This window comes from Saccopteryx bilineata, chromosome 1, assembly GCF_036850765.1.
Source record: "Saccopteryx bilineata isolate mSacBil1 chromosome 1, mSacBil1_pri_phased_curated, whole genome shotgun sequence".
Classification (NCBI taxonomy): Eukaryota; Metazoa; Chordata; class Mammalia; order Chiroptera; family Emballonuridae; genus Saccopteryx; species Saccopteryx bilineata.
The window spans coordinates 85,472,764-85,493,358 of NC_089490.1; the positions used below are offsets into that span (position 1 = coordinate 85,472,764).

General features: G+C 50.0%; 1 protein-coding gene across 4 annotated transcripts; it reads right to left on the minus strand.

The window, feature by feature from the left end:
• Nucleotides 1-964: 964 nt before the first annotated feature.
• Nucleotides 965-20,163, minus strand: SEPTIN3 (septin 3). 4 transcript variants are annotated; one of them, XM_066256552.1, is made up of 11 exons: nt 20,095-20,163; nt 15,313-15,504; nt 12,320-12,448; nt 11,802-11,883; nt 10,639-10,776; nt 9,241-9,358; nt 8,302-8,397; nt 6,644-6,740; nt 4,866-4,917; nt 4,488-4,581; nt 965-2,324 (listed from the first exon to the last, which is right to left on the minus strand). In XM_066256552.1, exons 1-11 carry the CDS (start codon nt 20,132-20,134, stop codon nt 2,262-2,264), a joined length of 1,101 nt encoding a protein of 366 aa, XP_066112649.1. In that variant the 5' UTR covers nt 20,135-20,163; the 3' UTR covers nt 965-2,261. The 4 variants fall into 4 exon arrangements, with proteins under 4 accessions (XP_066112649.1, XP_066112669.1, XP_066112640.1 ...); XM_066256572.1 differs by lacking the exon at nt 20,095-20,163 and adding an exon at nt 19,689-19,865 and having other exon boundaries at nt 966-2,324; XM_066256543.1 differs by having other exon boundaries at nt 967-2,324; nt 6,644-6,743.
• Between the last annotated feature and the right edge of the window lie 432 nt (nt 20,164-20,595).

Sequence of the window (20,595 nt, forward strand, 5' to 3'; positions counted from 1 at the left end):
GCCCCAACTGAGATCCACCTGGCAAGCCCCATCTGGGGCCGATGCCTTGCCCATCTGGGGCCCATGTTTGCAGCTGAGCTATTTTTTAGCACCTGAGGCAGAGGCTCCGGGGGAGCCATCCTCAATGCCTGGGTCCAATGCATTCCAATCAATCAAGCCATGGCTGCAGGAGAGGTAGAGAGAGAAAGAGAAAGAGGAGGGGAGGAGAAGCAGATGGTCATTTCTCCTGTGTGCCCTGATGGGGAATCGAACCCAGGACTTCCACACGCTGGGTTGACACTCTACCTACTGAGCCAACTGGCCAGGGCCATATCTTAAGTTCAAAAAACTGCTCTATCACTCAAATCACACTTCTCTCTATCCGGGTGTGGTGTTGCACTCCTAACTTGTTTTCCTCCAGTCTTGACCCCTTACCATTTATCTATACCTTGCACTCACCCTACAGAATATTGAGGCCCCCTAAACACAATTACATATATGGTCATAATGTTCAAATTTAAAGAATATACCAGTGAGAGTTGTGTTACTTTCTGGCTACAGAAGGCAGTATGAACCTCAAAGCGAGGCAGGATTAGTTTAATTTGAAAAAGAGACAAGCTAGTGCCTTAAATTTAAATTCTTAACCAAAAGCATTTATTGTAAAGTAGGCAGGTGTCTAGGTAAGATAGATTCACTCTTTGATAGACTTAGTTTTAATGCCTTCAGGAGAAAAAAAGGACAAAAGCTTGAAAAATTAGCTGAAGGGGAAAAAAAAATTAAAAATAAAGAAAATAAACATTTTCACTCATTTTGGATAAAAAAGTCCCAGAGAATAATGATGGGTCCAACCTCATGACAACTAAAGATAAGCTGACCTCACAAAATGTATCCTATCTTTAATGTCTGTAGCTCCTCCTACAAAGACAGTCCCTGTTTCACCTTCCACACATGGGTGAGATGATGTAATGTCTATTTGGCCAAGGAGTGAGGAACACAAATAAGACACAGGCCAAGCAGTTATTGTTCAAACAGCAATGTTTAGTTGTACAACACATAAAGTCTAGCAACATTTACACAACCAGTTTGAGTGTTGTTGGCTTGTTTTCAATTGGGAAACTGAACCATAATTTTACCAAAAGGTTGGCTGAGACTGGTAACATTTAAGAAATGGGTCGTTCTTGCATCCCCTAGGCTTGGGCCTCTTGCTCCATCAAGACTTGGTTGTAGATGTATGGCCCACAGGTCACCAGCCTTTGAGCAAATTGTGTCCAGGTGGAGATGGGGAGAGGCAGGCAGGGGAGATTCCATAAAGACACAGTGTGTGGGGCAGTGGCAGCCGACATTCGCAAACATTCATGCATCTGATCAGGGCCTTCGCCCTTTATTGGGTATTCCCCACTAGCCCACAGTGACCAGTTGTGGCCAGGCTAACTCATTACTCACATTAACAGGGTAGAGGTGGAGGATGGGAATAGGGTAGGTGGGAAAAGATCCCTCTTATTGCTAAGTAGATAGATGGGTGGGTTTTTTTTCTTCCTAGAGTTCATATTTCATGGGGTTCTGGAGGTCTTTTTGGTGTTTTGTTTTTTTGTTTTTGTCTGTGTTTAATTTTTTTAAGATTGAGGATAAGGAAGTCAACTCAAGAAATGTCTCTTTGGGGAAACCACTCTTCCTAAGTGGCTGCATAATGGGGTGGGGAGGATGTGTAACCACACTCTGGGCCAGCCACAAGTGGTGATTTTTAAAGGAGAGATCCTAGCCCTTGCTCCCCTGCATATGTAGTGACCCATCCTTATAAATAAGCTTTAAGCAATGAAGGAGACACCCTTGTCCCACATCGGGGCTCACACAGTTAATGTCAACGAGTCTGACAAGCAAAAAAGTGGCTTTCTTAAACCTTTAAGGAAGCCAAGAGAAGCTCATGCAGATGGACAGGGAGTGATGCCACTTCCCTTCAAGATGGTTACAAGTAGCTGGCATGGGTTTGCAAGGGCAGAGGCTCTTGATGAGTTCTTTCACCCCACCCTACAGATGAGCTGGGACCAGCTGACACAGATGATGGAGGGCAGTGCTGGGGAGAACTCCGTTCACTGGGGGAGAGGTGTTTGGGTAAAGGGAAAAAGGCGACTATACTAAAGCAGCTGGCCTCTCTCACCTGCTAAGGGTCAGAGAGAGAGGGGCTGTGGAGGTGGGCTGAAGAAACACAGCCCTAAAAAGGTCATGGCCCTGCAGCAATTAACAGCTGAGAGGAATGGAGGGAGAAGCAGCACTTGCAATGGCCTTCATTCAGCAGTGGGGCAGGGGATGGCTGGCACTGGTGGAAGGACAGAGCTCAGGCCTTCTTCCTGCAGGGGGGTTGAGAATTGTTGAGGGTGTGGACACCAGACATAAAAACAGCTCCTCCAGGGAGGCTGAGATCATGGGTTAGGGGCACCAAACATCATTCTCCTACTCAGCCATTCCAATGCCCACCACCACCACCACCCCTAGATCTTCCCTGCTAGTCCTAGAGGTCTAATCCTGCATCTCCATATTGGACTGCTCATTGTATAAGCCAGGGATCCCTCTTCTGTTGAAATGTAGCAACCTCTGGGCTGTAACCCTGCTGCTGTTCTATCCTGACAAGTGCCGATTCTGCAGGCATGGGAGGGTGTGGGTTGAGTTGGTAAAGAGGCTCCAGAAAAGATTGAGACTATAGGGTTTAGGATCACTGGTGACCTATCACCCACTTCTTCCACCTGGTGCACTGAATCATGGTCTTAATTAAGTCTTTGTGTTTTCCTAGCACCTGAGTGAAAAGGGACTATAAATGCTGGGATTTACAGAGGACCTGACAACACCTAGGGGTGGATCAGGACATGGAACAGGAAGGAGGCTGGATAAAGTCACTGTAAACTGTGTCCCTTGGTGTTTTCCCTTGCCTAAAGCTAAATTGTTTCCCCAGCTCCCAATTTTAGCTACCTCAATGACTAAAGGAGAAAGAGTAACTTGTTTGTAAGTAAATCAGATATCTATGCATTAATAAATACAAGGCTGACCAGAAAAGCAAAAAAAAAAAAAGGCTAAATGCATGGCATGGGTGTTGCTGGAAGTGTTTACAGGTATCAGGAGGGGGACAGGGAAAAGCAGCAGAGAAAGACAGACCAACACACAATTGGCTTCAGCACAAAAGCGAGAGAGAACAGAAGAGGAGGAAAGCGGGATGCAGTGTCAAGTATATATGAAAAGAAGGAAGCAACAGAGAAGCCAGCTTGAAGGAGGAAGAATCCTAACGTAGAGAAAGGAGGTGTCGTTTAAAATCTGGCTCTGAAGCCAAACCACAAGAAAGACAAATATTGTTTAGTGTTCTTGATACTTCTTTAGAGTCAATTCTCCTAGTACTGAATGCCTAAAAAAGGGTGTCTGTCTTACTTGACCAGCCTGCGTGCTTCTTTAAGCAGACCCTGGGAAGCACGGTACCAGCTGTGTCTCCTCCTCTGGCCAGGCTGCCCACCAGCTCAGGGCCAGGCTCAACGCACCATGGCACACACGATGCTTTCCCATTCCTCTCTCTGGATCTGATTTCTTGTAATCCCAGTCTGTACTGTCCCATGCCTTTAGCTATGATTTTATTTTAAGGTGGCCTAACATCATTTTTGGAAGTAGACTGGGCATAAATTCTAAATATAGAAATGTAGCTAAAGTGGATTAGTCTAAAAGAAAGTGAAAGAAGTGAGGGAAGGACAAGGAAGAACTGAGGGAAAAAGAGATAGTGGGAGCCACGGTAAGTGTGACCTGTGGAAAACAGCAGTTTGTGACGCAGACAGGAAGTAGCTTTTGGACAGTGAATGCAACACAGACCAAAGAGTGGAGCTCTAGTCTCCACTTCTAGGCACTCATTCTTCCTGCAGGTGCCCAGCTTGGCCTACTTCTCTGCTGCCACCTGACCTCCCTTTTCCCAGGAAGCCTTGGCCACCCCAGACCACCCGAGCTTCCAGGGAGGGTTATGTCCGCACTCCTCACCCCCTCCCAGGCGTCGCTCTGCAGCCCATCCTTGGAGAATCTCTGCAGTTGCAGTGTGTAGGCAGGTTCAGAGATAAGAAAGAGTTACCTGTGGCTCACCTGCACCCTCATTTCTAAATGAAACCTCCCCAGACTTCTTGAGTGAGGCAAACGGCTTTGTTCTGGGACACAGGAAAGGAGACAGATAATGGACAGCCATGGAGAACCAAACTTACAAGGGACTTTCCAGGGAGGGTAGTGAAAATACCTCACCCTTGAACACACGAGCAGCACACACTCCAGGTGCACGCTTGCACGCGCGCGCGCGCGCACACACACACACACACACACACTCTAGACAAGATGCTCCATAAATACCAGACAGGCCCGTGGGACAGAGTAGAGAGGAAGAATGTGGTTGGTGGTGGTATTTGGGATGTGTGTGTGGAGAAGTGGGTATGTGTGATGATATAGAGAAAGGGTCATCATGGGTTACTGTCGTGGCTTTCCTCTGTGTCCACGCTCACCGGAGGGAGGCCTCCATTGTCATTGAGCCGCTTGGCCCTGTAGGTCTCATAGTGGATATTGTGTGTCACTTCCTTGAGGTCTTGGAGGTGGGTCCTGAGGAACACAGGTAAAAAGAGAGAAGAATACGATTAGGGGTGGGAGGAGGAAGAGGGGACCTACAGCCAAGGTTAACATTTCACTTCCATAGCCTGGACCCAGCGGGACTGACCCCTGAGAGTCAATGCTATTTCCTCAGTCCTTGTGCTTCAGAATGGGAGCTGGAACTGGGGCAGCAAGCTCATCAGAAAGACCTGCAGACTGAGGAAGTGGATCTGAACAGATGGCCTCCTGATCCCAAATCATGAAGCCTGCCATCTGAGGGCAAGGGCACATCTTACCTGATGACAAAGTCTCGAAGCAGGGCAAACTCACAGTGGCTGAGGTTTTCCACTGCAAACAAAACAAAGTGAAACAAAAGAGTGTCATCTCACTAATGCAGCAATACCGAGCAGGTGCACCTCTATTCATGACATGGACGCATTTAAAAAGAGCCACAGGCTACTGTAACCAACCCAGAGGTTCAGTGCGCTGAATTTTATTTACTGAACAAACATTTATTAAGCAGCTACAATGGCACAATACTGTTCTAGACTCTGTGAAATAACAGCTTATAGGGACTATTATATTTCCCATTTTATAGAAAAGGAAATGAATATACATAGAGTCTGAGAAACTTGCCCAAGGCCTAAGACACAATTCCTATCCTTAAGGAGCTTATAATCAGATTGGAAGACCATAAAACATAGAAAATAACAATCGAGCCACGTGTGTGTGTGTGTGTGTGTGTGTGTGTGTGTGTGTGTGTATGTCAGACAGAGAGAGGGACAGATAGGAAGAGGGAGAACTGAGAAGCATCAATTCTTTGTTGTAGCTCCTTAGTTGTTCATTGATTGCTTTCTCATATGTGCCTTGACTAGGGGGCTACAGTAGAGTGAATGACCCCTTGCTCAAGCCAGAAACACTGGATTCAAGCCAGGGACCTTGGGCTTCAAGCTGGTGAGCCCGTGCTCAAGCTGGCGACCTCGGGGTTTCAAACCTGGGTTCTCTGCATCCCAGTCTGATGCTCTACCCACTGTACCACCGCCTGGTTAGGTGACAATTGAGCCACCTTTAAAAAGGCCAAGCACACTCTGGCCAGATAGCTCAGCTGGTTAGAGTGTTATCCTGATATGCCAAGGTTGTGGGTTTGATTCCTGGTCAGGACACATACAAGAATCAGCCAATGAATGCATAAATAAGTGGAACAACAAATTGATGTTTCTCTCTCACTAAAATCAATAAATTTTTGAAAATTTAAACAAAAGGCCATGTACCACATGATAAATCTAATTCAATATAGATTGAGTGCCTACTATTTGCAAATCACCTGCCAAGGACTGTGGGAGCAGAAGAGGATTAAGACATGAACCATTTTGTCTCACAATCTAGTTGGTAGGACAGGCACTCTTATAAAGAATTCCAATTCAAGGCAGATGATATTTTTAAAAATCCCAACAAAATGTTATAGGTAAATGAGAGATACAATGGGATGGACTTAATTTTGGAATCAAAATATCCAGCTCTAAAATCTAAGTTTCACCACTAACAAGTCAAGGGATTTGGGCAAGACACTTAACCTGTCTGAGATTCAAGAGTCTGGGCAGCAAGTGCTCTGAAAGCCACACCCACACTGCTCCCCTCAGAGGGTTACTATAATGAAATCATTGAAGTGATTCTTTGAAAACTTTCAGAATCGTTATGACGTTCTCAAGGTCACATCCATTTATAATAAAGCAAAAACAGCAACATCTGAGCAACCCTTCAGCAGTTTGTCAGATCACATCCTCTTTCATGTGAAAAGCTTTCTCTGGCGTTTCCAGTCCTTATTAATCTCTCCATGTTCTGAAGACCCTTGACATTTGAGTCAGTGCCTCCCAGACAGGTGCTAAATTGGTCTTTTATTGCTTCCTGCCTTGTGAGTCTCATTTCTCAATTAGACTGTAAGCTCCTTCTGGCGGGGTCTTCTGGGCACTCTTCTTGTATTTTACATCCTAGGACAGTGCCTTGACCTAGACATGCTTAAAAAATAAGCATAATTGGCCAGCAGCCAGTTCTTCAAAGGGACGCATTGAATTACCTTCAATGATCCCCCAAGGAGTTTTTCTGCCAAGGACCCGCTTGCCATTCACTTGGTATTCCTTGTCACTTCCAACCACAGCAAAGGGCATGCTTTCCTGCTGACAAACCAGACACGTGCATGTCATTCTCTATACCCTGGGCCTCCAAGGGCAGGCTGGTATATGGTCCTGGGCCCCCAACCTTGATCTGCACATTTCTGAGGTTTGTTCAGTGGTCCCACTGATGGCAAGGGCAAGGCTCTTGTGGTTTAAAAAGAGTACTGGCCTGGGAGTCCCAAGTCCTGACTATACCCCTGCCTCACTGGTCAGCCTCAATAAGTCAGCTTTCCTTCAACAGAAAAATGCTTAGGACTTTTCATAGCACTTCACATGCTTGGTTTGATCTGGAACAACTCTGTGAGCTAGCTAGGATGCACGGACCTCTCTTATATGATACCCACCCAGCTGACAGCCAAAGTAACATGCTTTACACCATCTCCCATGAAACCTAAGGGCAGAGGCCCATCTCCGCTGACCTGTCAGAGCCTGAAGGCATAGTACTCTCTGCTCCACCACATGGGTTGTACATTCACTGAGAGCTAACTCTTTGTTCCCAGATGGATTTGCCTGATGTGTGCTTGTTGTCATAATTGGATAAATTAACTACTATATAAGCTGAGGACATATGAGTATAGAGAGCTGTTTTTCTGAAAATTAAGTTGAATGTTTCCGAAAAACTCAATCAAGGTGAGTCATTGTTGCATGAAGTGTGAACTTAATCTCAAAGAAGAGGCATTGTCACTACATGAAAAGCACTTTCAATGAATGCGACATGCATGGTTTAAGTTATTTTAACTACATAATTTAATAAAATAATTATTTTAAAACATTTAGGATTTGTATATATCATTTTTAAAATGATTTCTTCAATTAACTGACCAACTTCCTGACTCTATTGCCTCGGATGATGAGATTAGATTACCCACACTTGCCGGAGGAGGAGACTCAAGACCAAAGAGAGTGAGTGATATGTCCCACGTGACAATGGGTTAGTAGAAAAGTCCAGACTAGAACTCAAGATTCTGGGGTAGAATCCCAGCATTGTAGAAGTTTAGAATTGAGGGGGACCTTAGAAATCACATAGATTGATGGTTTTCTCCAGGGCCTGTGTGGCCATGTCACTTAGCCAAAGCAGTTCTATTTTTATGTTTTCTATATTGGAGTTCGGTCTGACATTTAACTTCTTTAAAGGGTTCTTCTAGGTTAAAAAAAAACCCCAAAACTATAAGCCACTCACCTAGTCTGACTCTACATTTTACAGAGGGGAAACTGAGGCAGAGCTCTGATGGAGCATAGATGCCTTGCACCCTGGCTTAATGTTTTTCCTGCCTGTGCCCTTCCAACACCCTATACCCTAGCTTTGCCAAGCCCTGTGGGAAGAAGAGGCTTTTGTGTGGTCTGGGGATGGACGGGAGCATTGGCTATGAGTGCAGGGTTCACAGTCCTGGCCAGGGCCCCTAGTTCTCATCCTCTCCAACATCACTTCTGGTCTGGGTCAGGCAGGGTGAGGAAGCGGGTAAGGAAGGGGAAAGCAAGTGGGAAGCCAGAGCAGGACGTGATACACACCCCACAGGTACCAAGGGGGGCATCGGTGATGGACGGAGCCTCATGCACCCACCCGAATTTTGTCATTCTCTGTCTTGTCCTCCAAATCCTCATCAAATTCCTTCTGGGGATAGAATTCAATGCCATTTACTTCAAGCTCCTTGCGAACCTAGAGGTGAGGAAAAGAAGCAAGGTAGCCAAGTGTCAGGATAATGGGAGGTGAGTGTATGTGTGGTGTGTGGTGTCATGTGTGCTTAAGTCAGAGGAATGAACACAGCCTTGAGAGCCCACAGATACCTCCAGACTCTGAGGCCCCGGGCAGCAGGATGATCCTGAGTACGTGTGAACCCCAGCCTGAGAAGAGGAATAGTCTGGAGTTGCAGCTTGTTCACCTCAAGGTCTGTTAGGTTCAGATTTGACAAGCAGCACCTCTGAGTAGATTTCACATGGGCAGTGCACATGCCACTACGTGTCACATTCCTGTTTGCAGGGAAGAGAGGTGAGTCCCCCCACCCCATGCCTCTGTTTGCCCTCTTCCGAAGCGTGGCTTTAGTCTCACCTCCTCCAGGAAGCTATCCAGGACCTCTTCAATGTTTTACATGAAGGCAGCAACTGCCATTATACCTCTTTCGCATCCTCCCACCCCCATCCCTACCTGGATGCTTTGAGTAGAGGAGTTTATAGAAGACACCAATAAGCACTAAAGGGCTTTAATTAATTAGGCTAGTCCTTCAAGCATCCTAACATTGAGGAGTGGTTTCTCATGTCCATGGTGATTTATGTATTCAGTGGCCTTTAGAAATCAGTTTGGAGGGTGGGAAGGAGGCAGCCTGAAGACACACTAACTTCTCATCACCAGTGATCCCCAGACACTGCCAGCCCAGTCTCTTCAATGGTTATGTAAGAGCTACGTGGGAAGGGGTGGAACATAATAATGAATGATAGGAGAATCTTGGACCAGAGGAGGGGAAGTGGGGACAGGGACAGAGAGAGGAGGAGGGGGCCTTCTCACCCTTTGCTTGAACTCAGACTTCTCCTCTAGGGTCATGGTGTCGGCCTTAGCAATGACGGGGATGATGTTCACAACTTTGCTGAGGTGTTTCATGAACTCCAGATCGAGAGGTCGTAGGCTGGGGCCCAGAAAAAGCGGAATGTCAGAGCCACCTTGCCCTCCCACATTCAGCCATGGCCACCACTGCAGGGCCAGCCTTGGGACAAGAGGACTGAGCTGGGAACCTGGCTGAGACCAAGAGTCTGCTCTCTCTCTTGACATATACCCACCATCTTATCATCTGCAGAACAGGCCCCATCTCTGCCCATGTACAACCCACCATCTCCCCTACTCTTCAAATCCTGCCCTCTCTAGGCCCCATTCAGACCACTCCCTCCCAGCATCTTTCTGACCTGTAAACAGCTCTGTCCCCCACTCTGTCCTGGTGTCAGGTTGCTTGTGTGTATCTTGTTGTGACAGACCCCCTCCCCCCACCATGTAGTCCTGCAGGAGCCCAACTGCGGCCTCTGCCCCACCCTATCTGAGGGCCCAGCTTCCCCCAGGCTCTGGGACTCCAATCTGGCTCCAGTTTGTAGTCCAGGGGACTTATTAAGTCAGGCAGTCTGCTGCCTTGCAGATACTGAATCCAGGTTCTAGGCAGGGATGAAGCTAACCATTTTACCGAGCTCCTGGGCCCCACCATTGAACACCTGCTGAGTACCCGATTCCTCCAAAATTTGGGGCCTGCCTTGCTTGTGCTAACCTCTCAAGGATTGAACTCTGGTTCAGCGACTGGGCTTAGTAATAAGTTGAGACCTCTGCCAGCAGGAAGTTGCTGCTTGCCCATGTGAATCTCTTCCCTCCTCTGCCAGCTCTCCCTTCCAGGCAGCCCACCTGCTACTCACAGCATGGTGAGTTCCCAGCATGCCCTGCTTATTGCCAGCCTTCATTTCTAGACACCTAGCACTAGGCTAGCCATCCTCCAAATATTGATACCTATAGCGGGGCCCCACAGCCCACCCAAAACACCAGCCCAAATCCGGTAGCTCTGTCCCCCCACAACCGCCATTTCACCCTTTTTGCTGTCACCACCCCAGCCTGTGCAAAGCAGGTATCTACTGAATAAATAAGAAGTCCTCTGCTCACATATACCCACTTCTTTCTACAGGCATAATCATGCTTTGCTTTGGTGCCAGAACACCAGTGGGCAGTGTGGGGGAGGATGCTGGTGAGCTTTACTCTTCGGGCGAGGAAGTAGACTCTCTTGGGGAAAGTCTGGGGACTCACAGGGCCATGAATGTATTGGGGCCCGGCTGCCCCTCCTCAGCTGAGTCTAGGTATTGGTCAGCAACTACAGAACTGGCACAGATGGTGTGAAGCAGAGCCAGGCCCCGTGGTGGGGGTGGGCCTAGTACGTACGAGTGTCCCGTGGGGGAGATGAAGTAGAGGCAGCAGTGGACACGAGTGTCAGGGATGCGTTTCTTCCTGGCAATGTTCACCTCCTCCTTCAGGAACTTCTCATACTGTTCATTGATGTACTTCTCAATGGGCTCCCAGCTTTGGGGGAGGGGGGAGAAAGCAGATGAATGTCTCAGAAGGACAGGACCTGGGAGTGCATCTTAGGCATAGTCCTCTCACGCCCATCTCATTTCCTATTTCCCCTGGGGGTCTAGGGTACCTGCTGACTTTTCCTCCTCAGCTCCCCATGGATGGCTTTCCTTGTGGGCAAGGCTAGAATTTCTGTGAGGACCCAGCCCTCTCACCAGCCTCTGAAGCCTGCAGAACCCACCATACTGCAGAAAGCAACTCAACACCTTCCCCAGCTCCCTTAGTTATTAGCTGGGAGGCCCTGGAGAAGGCTCTGCCCCTTTCGGAGGCTCAGTGGTCTCATGAGTAAATGGGAGTGATAGCAGGTGACCAGTGGGATGCACGTAGGCTCAGATAGAACAGACAGATGTTCGGTACTTAACATAGCAACGGCACACAGAATGAGCTCAGTCACAGCAACGATTCACTACCATGACTATTCTCATTGTCGTTACTACTTTTCTTTATCAAGGAGCATGTGTATAGCCAGAAAAGAGGCACTCAGTCACTTCCATAAGATTGTTCTAAGTTGTCTTGTTCGGTGGCCCTGCCTGTCAGTGGCAGATCCCAGCTCCTTCACAGAAGTACTGTGGCCTCCATCCTTATCTGAAAGCAGACGTCTACATTCCAGGAAGCACATTCTCCCCTTTCGGGGCTGTTCACTGACTCTAGCTTTGCTCTGTGGTTTCCCAGGGGCTGTCACCTCATGGCAACTTCCCTCCCTCCTGTTTCTCACTCGTCCTCTCTTTGTCCAGGCCAAGCCCTCTGCCGCAGTCTCCAGTCAGCCTGGATTTGCACCTCCAGTCCCCTCGTTCTGTACACCCTGGCCCGTTGCCATCTCCAGGCAATTCCGTGGCCAGAATTCCCTCTGCACTGTCTCCTCCACCTGCATGTCCAGCCCTCGTCTCCTTACACGTGGTTCACAACGTGAATGAATCTGCCTGCAGTCAGTACTTTCAGTCTTTGGGGCAGAAAGCTCACAGGCAAACACATACCAGTTTTCATTGTTGATCTGGTCTCCAAAGCCAGGGGTGTCAATGACAGTCAGCTTCATTTTGACACCGCCTTCCTCTATCACTGGGGAAGAGGATGGGGAGTAAACAGAAAAGGCACCAGGAAGGTGACTCTTCCAGCTGATGCCAGGTAGCCCGCCGCCTACCAGCCCAGGGCGACCCAGGTTTCTCCCTTGTTCTGGATCAATTATCGGAAAAGTCAAGATCAGGGTCTTTCCCATCTCAACACCTTTGTTCATGCTTCCCCTCCACCTGGAATGACCTCCCTGCTTCCCACCCAGGCTTATTATCCAGCTCAAACCCCATTTCTTTCCTTTCTAATCCTTCTTCCTCCCATTCAGGACTTGCAGTCTAAGGAGTTGGCTCCATAGAGTTTAGAGCTTAATTCTATTCTGTATTGAGGTTGCCTTTCACTTCCTTCCCCAATAAGTCCCATTCTTCCCCCTTTCTGGCAAAGGCCCCTCTGGCCAAAGCCCATGGGGTCCCCGCCTCATCCTCACCATGCCCAATAGCCTTGATCTCCACTGTCTTGGGAATCTTCTCCTCCCGGTTCCAGCTGGAGGCCTTGCGGCTCACTTGGGATTTGAAGAGCGTGTTGACCAGCGTTGACTTGCCCAGTCCACTCTGACCTGAGAAAGACAGGAGGGTGAGAAGGCAGGGAGACCTCACATCCACATCTTGCATCCAGTTCTCTCCCAGGAGCTTAAAGAATTCTAGAGCTGGCCACGTCCTTTCTGACTACTCACTAGAGAGGGAGGGGCTGAACAGGGCCTGCGAGCAAGTGGGGATGGTTTCCTGTGTGATGAAGAAGCCTGGGCCAACCTGTTAGATCCCACATTCTCTCCTTCCTGGAGCCTCAGGACCATTGGGAAAGGGGACAACCTCTGCATTTGCCTAGTGTAGTGATTTTTTGTTTTGTTTTTGCTTAAGTTTTTAGTCTTCAATAATACTAAAAGTCATGACAGAATTACTTTGCATCCTGATATGGTCTCAGTGTGTATGCACTTCCAACTGTTAGCAAAATGTGCCTTGCAAATCCCACAGCAGAGCTATCTTTAATCCCCGTGTAAGGGGTCCCAGAGAGATTAATCCCCACCTAATGTAAAATATGTGTAAGGTAACATAGCTTATAAATGCAAGGCCAGGACAGGAACCCAGGGAACCTCACAGCCCCATATCCACTCTTTATCTTAGTGTAGCAGTTAGTGTCTTGCGGAGATAAATGCCAGAGAGGACCCTGTGGGAGGAAGAGGAAGCTGAGTGGGCAGAACCAGCCCCTTACCTCCGCTTCCTTCACCATGGTGCTCTTTTGGACAGTTTTACACGCACAGGTCCACAGATTTCATTCCAAGGAGTAAATAAAAAGATGCTCCACAACTAAATGGCATTTGAAACCACTGGTCTGAACAGTGCTTCTCAAACTTTAATGTGCACAAGAATCACAGCAGCCCTGGCCAGGGAGCTCAGTTGGTTAGAGCGTCATCCCAGCATGCCGAGATGGGTTTTGATCCCCAGTCAGGGCACATACAAGAGTCAACCTATAACAGCATGATTAAGCGGAACAGCAAATTGATCTCTCTCTTTCTCTCTCCCTTCCCCTCTCTCTAAAAATCAATCAATAAAAAATTTTAAAAACGAATCCCAGCAAGCTTTGCCACCTATGAATGGCATCAGCATCACCTGGAGCCCCACCCAGCCCTAGCATTCACAATCTGCATTTTAATGGGACTTCCAGATGACTCAGATGGACAGTGAAGTCAGAAGTTCTGGTCTGGAGCATTTCTGTGGTGGATTAGAACAAGGTCCAGTGTCAAGAGCTTGAGGTTCCAGACCTAATTGTGCTGTTTCCCCGAACACCTACGAATGGCCCTGTTTGACAGTCTAGTTTCTTGACTAATAACATGGCGGGAAGGAAGGGACTGAATGAGGCCAGAGATGGCAAATAAGGTGTATTTCTCATTCCAACTGATCAGTTGGTAGTAGCCACCTGGACCAATATGTTACAGAGGCTACACCTGGGCTCAGACTGGATGTGCACCAGGACTCAGCAGCAGCATCTGCCACGGTGCTGCTGAGGAAAGAGGTGGCCCCTTGTCTCGTATTTGCCATCCTCAGCTGGATGTTTTCTAAGGTCATTTGTTTATCCAGTGTTCTGGAGTGCCAAGTGCTGTGCTAGAAATGGAGGTTGAGTGCTGAGATATCATCCTTACCGTCAAGGACCCATTTCGTGTGACAGAGACCAGAACAGGAGCAGACAATTACAACATGTTGCCATAACCACTATGAAAGGGATCGCCAGAGGGTGTTCCAACAGCTTACTGAAGGAATCCAATCCAGTTGTTCGGGATCAAGGGGGACTTCCAGGAAGAAGCACTGACTGAGCTGAACACTGAAGAGTGACTTCGAATGAGCCATGAGAAGCCAGAAGGGGCTTCTAGACTGAGGAAACAGCACGTGCAAAGGCTCAGAGGTAGGAAAGAGCATGGCAAGAGCATCCAGGAGAGCTGCTCCTTGTGAGCAGAACGCTACACGGGAGGTGGTAAGAGATGTGCAGAGAGGTAGTACCAGACCAGGCTAGCAGCTTAGACCCTTACACTTATTATGTGTGGCTGGGTGAGTTTTTCAGGTTGGAAAAATTATTTGGACACTGGTGGAAAATGGAATGAAGAGGAAAGGATACAGAAGAACGGTCAATACCACTCAAAGTATGGCCTGTGGCCAGAGTCCATGAACCATCTGTTACTGAGAAGTTTGCACCAGAAAGTAAGTGCACTAAGTCACTAAGTACACTGTTTGGCCAAGCCAATATTTATTATAGCAAGATTTCCCAGATGGTTTGCAGTCTGGCCCAACTCCTTTAATTTGAGCAGCATGGAGTCAGGTGGCTGTGGCTGCCCAGGTGAGAGGCCTGGCTCAGCCTAGGGGGGGTAGTAGTAATGGAGATGGAGAGAAGCAGATAGATGAGAGATATTTACAAGTAAAATTGACAGGACTTCATTGATTGGATCAGAATATAAAGAAGGATGATCCCCAGGTCCCTGTTTCAGAAATAGAGTGACTATCTCACTGAGACCATTCTGTGACCTGGTGACATAACTTAGTTACTGATCCATGTTATAAAATTTTCCCCTAAGCTTTACAGCACTACTAAAGGTCAGAAATAAGACCACCCCCCATCCAATCTTCCCCCAGGGGAAGGACACTGATGATTCCCCCATGCCACATATCTGAAAGCAGGCTGAGCTAAAGGCTGTCTATGGACGCCCAGCTGGTGATGGACTAGGTTCCCCATCCACCCACAGCTCTAACCCCTGAATCCGCGACCCTTGAGGGGAAGAGGGGGACAGGCCCTTGTGATCAGCACAATGAAAGCTTCCCTCCTAGAAAGAGCTTATCCTAGAGAAGCCAGGGCTGAAGTTATCCTTGGGAGAGAAACTGGACCCTCAGTGCTGCCTGCTGCCAAGGCCTCCGGTGCCTTCATGGCATTCCATACCAACGACCATGATGTTGAAGTCAAACCCAGTCTTCATAGTCTTCTTACGCATCTGTTCGATGATGGTGTCAATGCCAATGTAGCCCAGCAGGTTGGAGTTGATGCTGACAGGCTTCATGGGCACTGCCGGCTTAGGCCTGGGCTCAGGCACTAGCTCTGACATGGCTGCGTCCGTCCTGGTCTCTGGGAGCCCTGTAAAGCCAAGGTGGGAGGGGTGGGCTGCAGAGGTCACATGGAAGCCACAGTGTTATTCTCTTGATACAGAATCATACAGAGTTGGAACTGGAAGGGACCTGTCATCCAGTACAGGCCCCTCATTTCACAGATGAAGAGACTGAGGCCTGGAGAAAAGGACTTGTCTAAGAACACAGAGCGAGTCAGATGCAAAATCTGGACCAGAACTAGTTCTCTGTAGCTGGGGCCACTTCAAATGTACTCACTGCTCCAATGCACCACATCTGGGTGCCTAACCAGGAGTTTCTCCCCTGGCACTAATGACATTCTGGGTGGAATAATTATTGTGGAGACTGTTCTGTGTACTATAGGATGATCAGTGGCATCCCAGGCCTCAACTAGATGCTCCCCCTTGTAGTGACAACCCAAAATATCTTTAGACAGTGCCAAATGCCCTCTGAGGAGCCACAGTTTAAGGATGTCTGGGGTTATTTCAACCTGAGTCCTGCCTCCTCAAATAAGAGGCAAAGACCACTTAGAATTCTGAACCTAACATCTATTGCCTGTTTGTCACTGACCTCAGTTGCTTTCTCTTTTAGAAGTAAATGGGGCTACCCCAACCCCTGCAGAGTAAGCATCACTACTGTGTCCCAGCCTCAGTGTTGTCTCTGTTCCATGAGCACTGATGCAAAGTAGGGGTGTCTGTGCCCTGAGGAGCCCCTGGCACCCTCCTAGCCATAGTTTTGAATCTATAGAAGAAATAAGTCTCCCCTTTTGACCTCAGGGAGAGGACTGCTCGAGGTGGGAGCAGTCACTTGCATGAGATGACACAGTGTATTCTTGGGATGGAAGGTGGTAGAGGAAAGGCAAGGCTGAGGAACAGCCCTGCTCCACAAGGAAAGGCACACATCCCCCTGGGTCTGGCAGGTCACAGGCATCTCCACACACGAAAGAAATCTAGGCCTTTCCCCATCAGGCCACTGTCCACCAGGTTAGGTTTCAGCCGCATTTCCCATCCAAAAAACAAGGTGTGGGGGGGGAAGTGGGAAGAGCCTGGCTCCACCACTTGCAAGCTCTGTGGACTTGGATGAAGCACCTCCACCCAGGAGTCCGCTTCTTCATCTGTAAACGGTTTAGGATCATGATTAAGACTGTGGCAAGCGTTACATGAAATATGACGCCTAGAAGCCCCCACACAGCAGGCCACAGTTCCAGCTACTCTTGCTCCCGCCCCTTTCAAGTTCACTGAGTTGTCAGAGGGGGAGATGAAGCCGTATGGTGCATGTGAAAGCACTTGTCAAAGGAAGGCGCCCAGATGCTGATTACACTGCCCAATTATTGGACTCTACACTCTCTCAAGCACCCCTTCCAGTCTGCAATTCTAGAATCCTATGTATGGGTCATGGTCCCCACCCTGCAGTCTCAAGTTTACAGGAGGGCTGATGGAACAGCCAGTGGGTGAGAGGGCAAGGGGATGGGAGCATTGCCCTCCCCCACCCCTAAACCCAGCGATTCTCATACCCCACCACCTGGTCCTTCAACGGGTCCTGGCAACACTTTCTCCCAATGGGAAAATGTTCTTTCCTTGTCACTCTCAGACACAGCCAAATCTGACAAAGCCTCAGGACCTCCCCAGGGCCTCGCTGGGCTCCTTTCTGCTTCCCAGGAAGCTGCTGCTAGCCAGGAGGCTGGCAGAGAGGCTGGCGCAGCCCGCGGCAGCTGACTCTCACAGCCGGGCCTGCTCCCCCACTCTCCGCACATGGCATCCTGGCCCACTCAGCTCACCTGCACCGGAGCCAATGGCCCATTTTCCCTGCCCAGATGCTCTTATGCAGGCCTTTCCCATTTCCCTTGTGCTTCTAAAGCTGAGCCCATTTGGTCTTCACAATCTGTGTTGTAAGATAGATCTATCTGTGAGTGTGAGTGTGTGTAGAGGTAACCCCATTTTACACACCTGGAAAGTGCGTCTTGTACTTATTTATGGGAGTTTTTCTAAGTATTCTTATAAAGTGGGTACCCGCACCATGGCCTGTTCAGCCCTGGCCCATCAACTGCAGCTCCCCTAAAGACCATTCGCAAAAGACATGCTGGCTGCAAGAAGGGACCTGCCTACCAGACTCCAAGGCAACTCCTAGGGGCTATGGCAGGAGTCCGGTCCTGCTGCAAGTCCGGTCCTGAGCAAACATCACCTTCCTTCTCCCAGCAAGCACCTATTAACACCCACTGTGCAGACCATAAGGAGCACCTTCTGGCAAGTCATCCCCAACTACACACACCAGTTACAGACCAGTGACATGCTAACAACCACCAGCCACAAGTACTGCAAATGTGGGGCAGGTCACTGTGTCACCACCTTTGCTGGAAGACCCTTGCCCACTCTAGCCCCGGCCATTCTTCTTTCACCATTGGCTCAAGGGCTACCCCTCAGGAAAGCCTCTGCGTTCCCATCTGGTATAGATGCCCTCTGTGCTGCTTCGGATCCTGAGACCCTGGTATTCATTCATTCACTTATTCCATCCATCCCTGTCAGGCCATTTCATGTACTGTCAAATGGGAGCCTACTCCAGCCAAACCTATACTAAATGCCAAGGACTCTGTTGTACCCCAGACAAGGTCATTGTGCCCTAGGATCTACTCTCTGGTGAGGGTGCCTGACAAGTACACAGAGACCTCCAGGGCACAGGACAAATACTGCTCTGGAGCTCTGGAGCTCCATCCTTTCCCCCTACCCATGCCTGTCCCACCCACCAACCCCAGATGAGGAGCCCAGACTTGATTCCCAGTTGGGTGGTCCCTAGGAGCCTCACTGTTCTACTCAGGAAAATGGGGATAGTACCCACTTTGCTGGGTCACTATGAAGGTTATACAAAAGCATGGACATAAATTACCTGTCACTGAACATATGCTAGTTTTTACCCTTCTTCAGGGCGAGGACCATGCCTGAGTGATCTCTGTGCCCCAACGTACCGACTATAGCACAGGCACTCAGCAATGAATGGTGAATGAATGAATGCCTCACTGGAAGCATTCTTTTCTCCTCCCTCAGAAACTCCTCTAGCAGAGCAGCTGACCCCCTGCCGCAAATGGCTCTTGTATGTAGGCCACAGTCAAGGGGGCCTACACAGACTGTTAATAAAGACCTGCTTCTTCCCCCACAACAGGAATTGAAAAGGGGTTGGCTCCCCAAGGGTAAGGAAGAGCTCAGGGGTCACAGTAGGACTTAGCTCAAGTATGCCATCCTGCCTAAATGATCCTTGGAGCCCTTCATAGGCTCCCATCTCTCCTAGGGCCCTGAATGGGAGGGTAATCAGTCTGCAGCACCCCATGCCAGGAGCCACCTGCCCCATCAGTGCTCAAGGAAGAGTCACTGTCCACCTGACTCAGTTCTGGCTGAGTCCCCCACAGAAATAGCACCTTGGCAAGCACCTCAGTCACCATGCTAAGCAAGGACTCCGGTGCTTTCTTTCACAGGCAAATGAATGGCTTTGTCTTTGTTTGGCCCAGGGACCCCACCCCTTAGCTGGGAAGGTGGTAGCAGAGGGAGGAGACCTTTCCAGAATAGCACCTGCATTATTGGCTTAGTGGGGTGAGGGCTAGGGAGGCTCTTCCTTCCTGAGCTGAAGATCTTCCCCAAACCCCAACCTCCACTCGCAGAGGCAATTCCAGTCCACCCCAGCTCTCCAGCCCCCAGCTCTCAGAGAAAGAATCACAAAAGATATCTTAGTCCTTTCCTATTTGCAGAAGCAAAGGGCCCTGGGACACCTCCCCACATCCCTGTTCTGGGGAGGACAACGAGTTCCCTAGGAGACCACCAGCTGGTGCCTGTCTGTGTGTGGGGGAAGGGGTCTGTCTATGTGTCAGCGCGTATGTCTTGTATCTGGTGGCAGATGGCCCTGATACCTGTGCGTGGTGTGCATGTGTGTGCCTGGCTTGGTATGCTCCTGCCCCAGTGTGGGGCTTTCTGTGCACATCTGGGGCACACCAAGTTGTGTGTCTGTATTTCTTCATGTTCCTGTGGGTGAATTTCTCTGGGCATGTATATCCTGGGGGGTGTGCAGCCGTGTGTGCGTATGTCCGTGCATATGTCACCGCGCGTGGGCTCCTCCGCACAGCACCCCTCTCCCTGGTAGCACCTCCAGCGGGGCTTTTCGGGGCCGCAGCCTCCTCCCGGAGGGTACCGGTGGCCCGGCCCGCCGCCCTACCTTTGGACATGAATCCTCCTTTGTCTCCGTTCCTCCCGGGAGATGCTCAGGGCGCGGGGCTGCAAGGCTGAGCCGGGCGCGGGCTCCTCCCGGGCCGAGCGGCCCCTGCAGCCGGGCCTCGCCCCTCCTCGCTCTCCGCCCACCCGCCCGGCCCGCCGCCCGGCCGCGCCGCCCTGAGCCCCACGCCGCCGCACCCGCCCGGGTCCTCGCCTCCGCTCTCTCGGCGCCGCGCTGCCCCTGCCCGCGCGCACCGATGCCGCCGCCGCCGCTGCCACCCGCACCACGTGACCCGCGCGCCCGCCGGCCCCACCAAGAGCCCCTCCCCCTCCCACGGTACCCGCGCGTCCGCACGCGGGAGCAGGCACCCAGCTGCGGGCGGCCTGGGAGGCACGCGGGGGTGCTGTACCTGCAGGCTCGAGATGCCCGGCCGCGGATGGCGCCCGCATCCCAGCCCTGGTCCCTTCCCCGGGATCCAAGTCTGGCCTCTTACTCTCTAGGCTGGGGCAGGGCGGGGGTCTCAGGGGACCGGTGGTAGCAGCGGGTGGCTGTGCTCGCGCGTGAGTCACGCCGTGGTTAGGATATTGCTCTAACTCAGCGCGGTTCTGCCAGGGCGCGGGCGCCTACGGAGTCCAGAGTCAGGGGCCCAAGTTTCAGGCCCAGCTCCGAGATGATGGGCCCTTTGACCTTGAGCTGCTCAGGAACGTTCCTGAGCCTTAATTTATTAATCAGAAAAACCTGTCAATAATTCGGTCAACATTAATGGACAACACGTTGCCGGGCCCTGGAAGAACAGGGATGAGAATGACTGTCCCTGTCCTTAAAGGACTCTGAATTTGGTAGGGGAGACAGAAAGTTGGGCTGTCCTAATGCACAGCATGGGGTATGCACAGGGTACTGTGGGGGCATG

Excerpts from the sequence above, each read along its gene's own strand:
- SEPTIN3 (XM_066256543.1), bottom strand. The coding sequence starts at position 20,134 with ATGCGGGCGCCATCCGCGGCCGGGCATCTCGAGCCTGCAG. Across the intron at positions 4,918-6,643 it reads TCCTTGGGGGATCATTGAAG|TGGAAAACCTCAGCCACTGT; the intron begins GTAATTCAATGC and ends TTTTGTTTGCAG. Across the intron at positions 2,325-4,487 it reads ACAATGGAGGCCTCCCTCCG|GAAGAAGGCCTGAGCTCTGT; the intron begins GTGAGCGTGGAC and ends ACCCCCCTGCAG.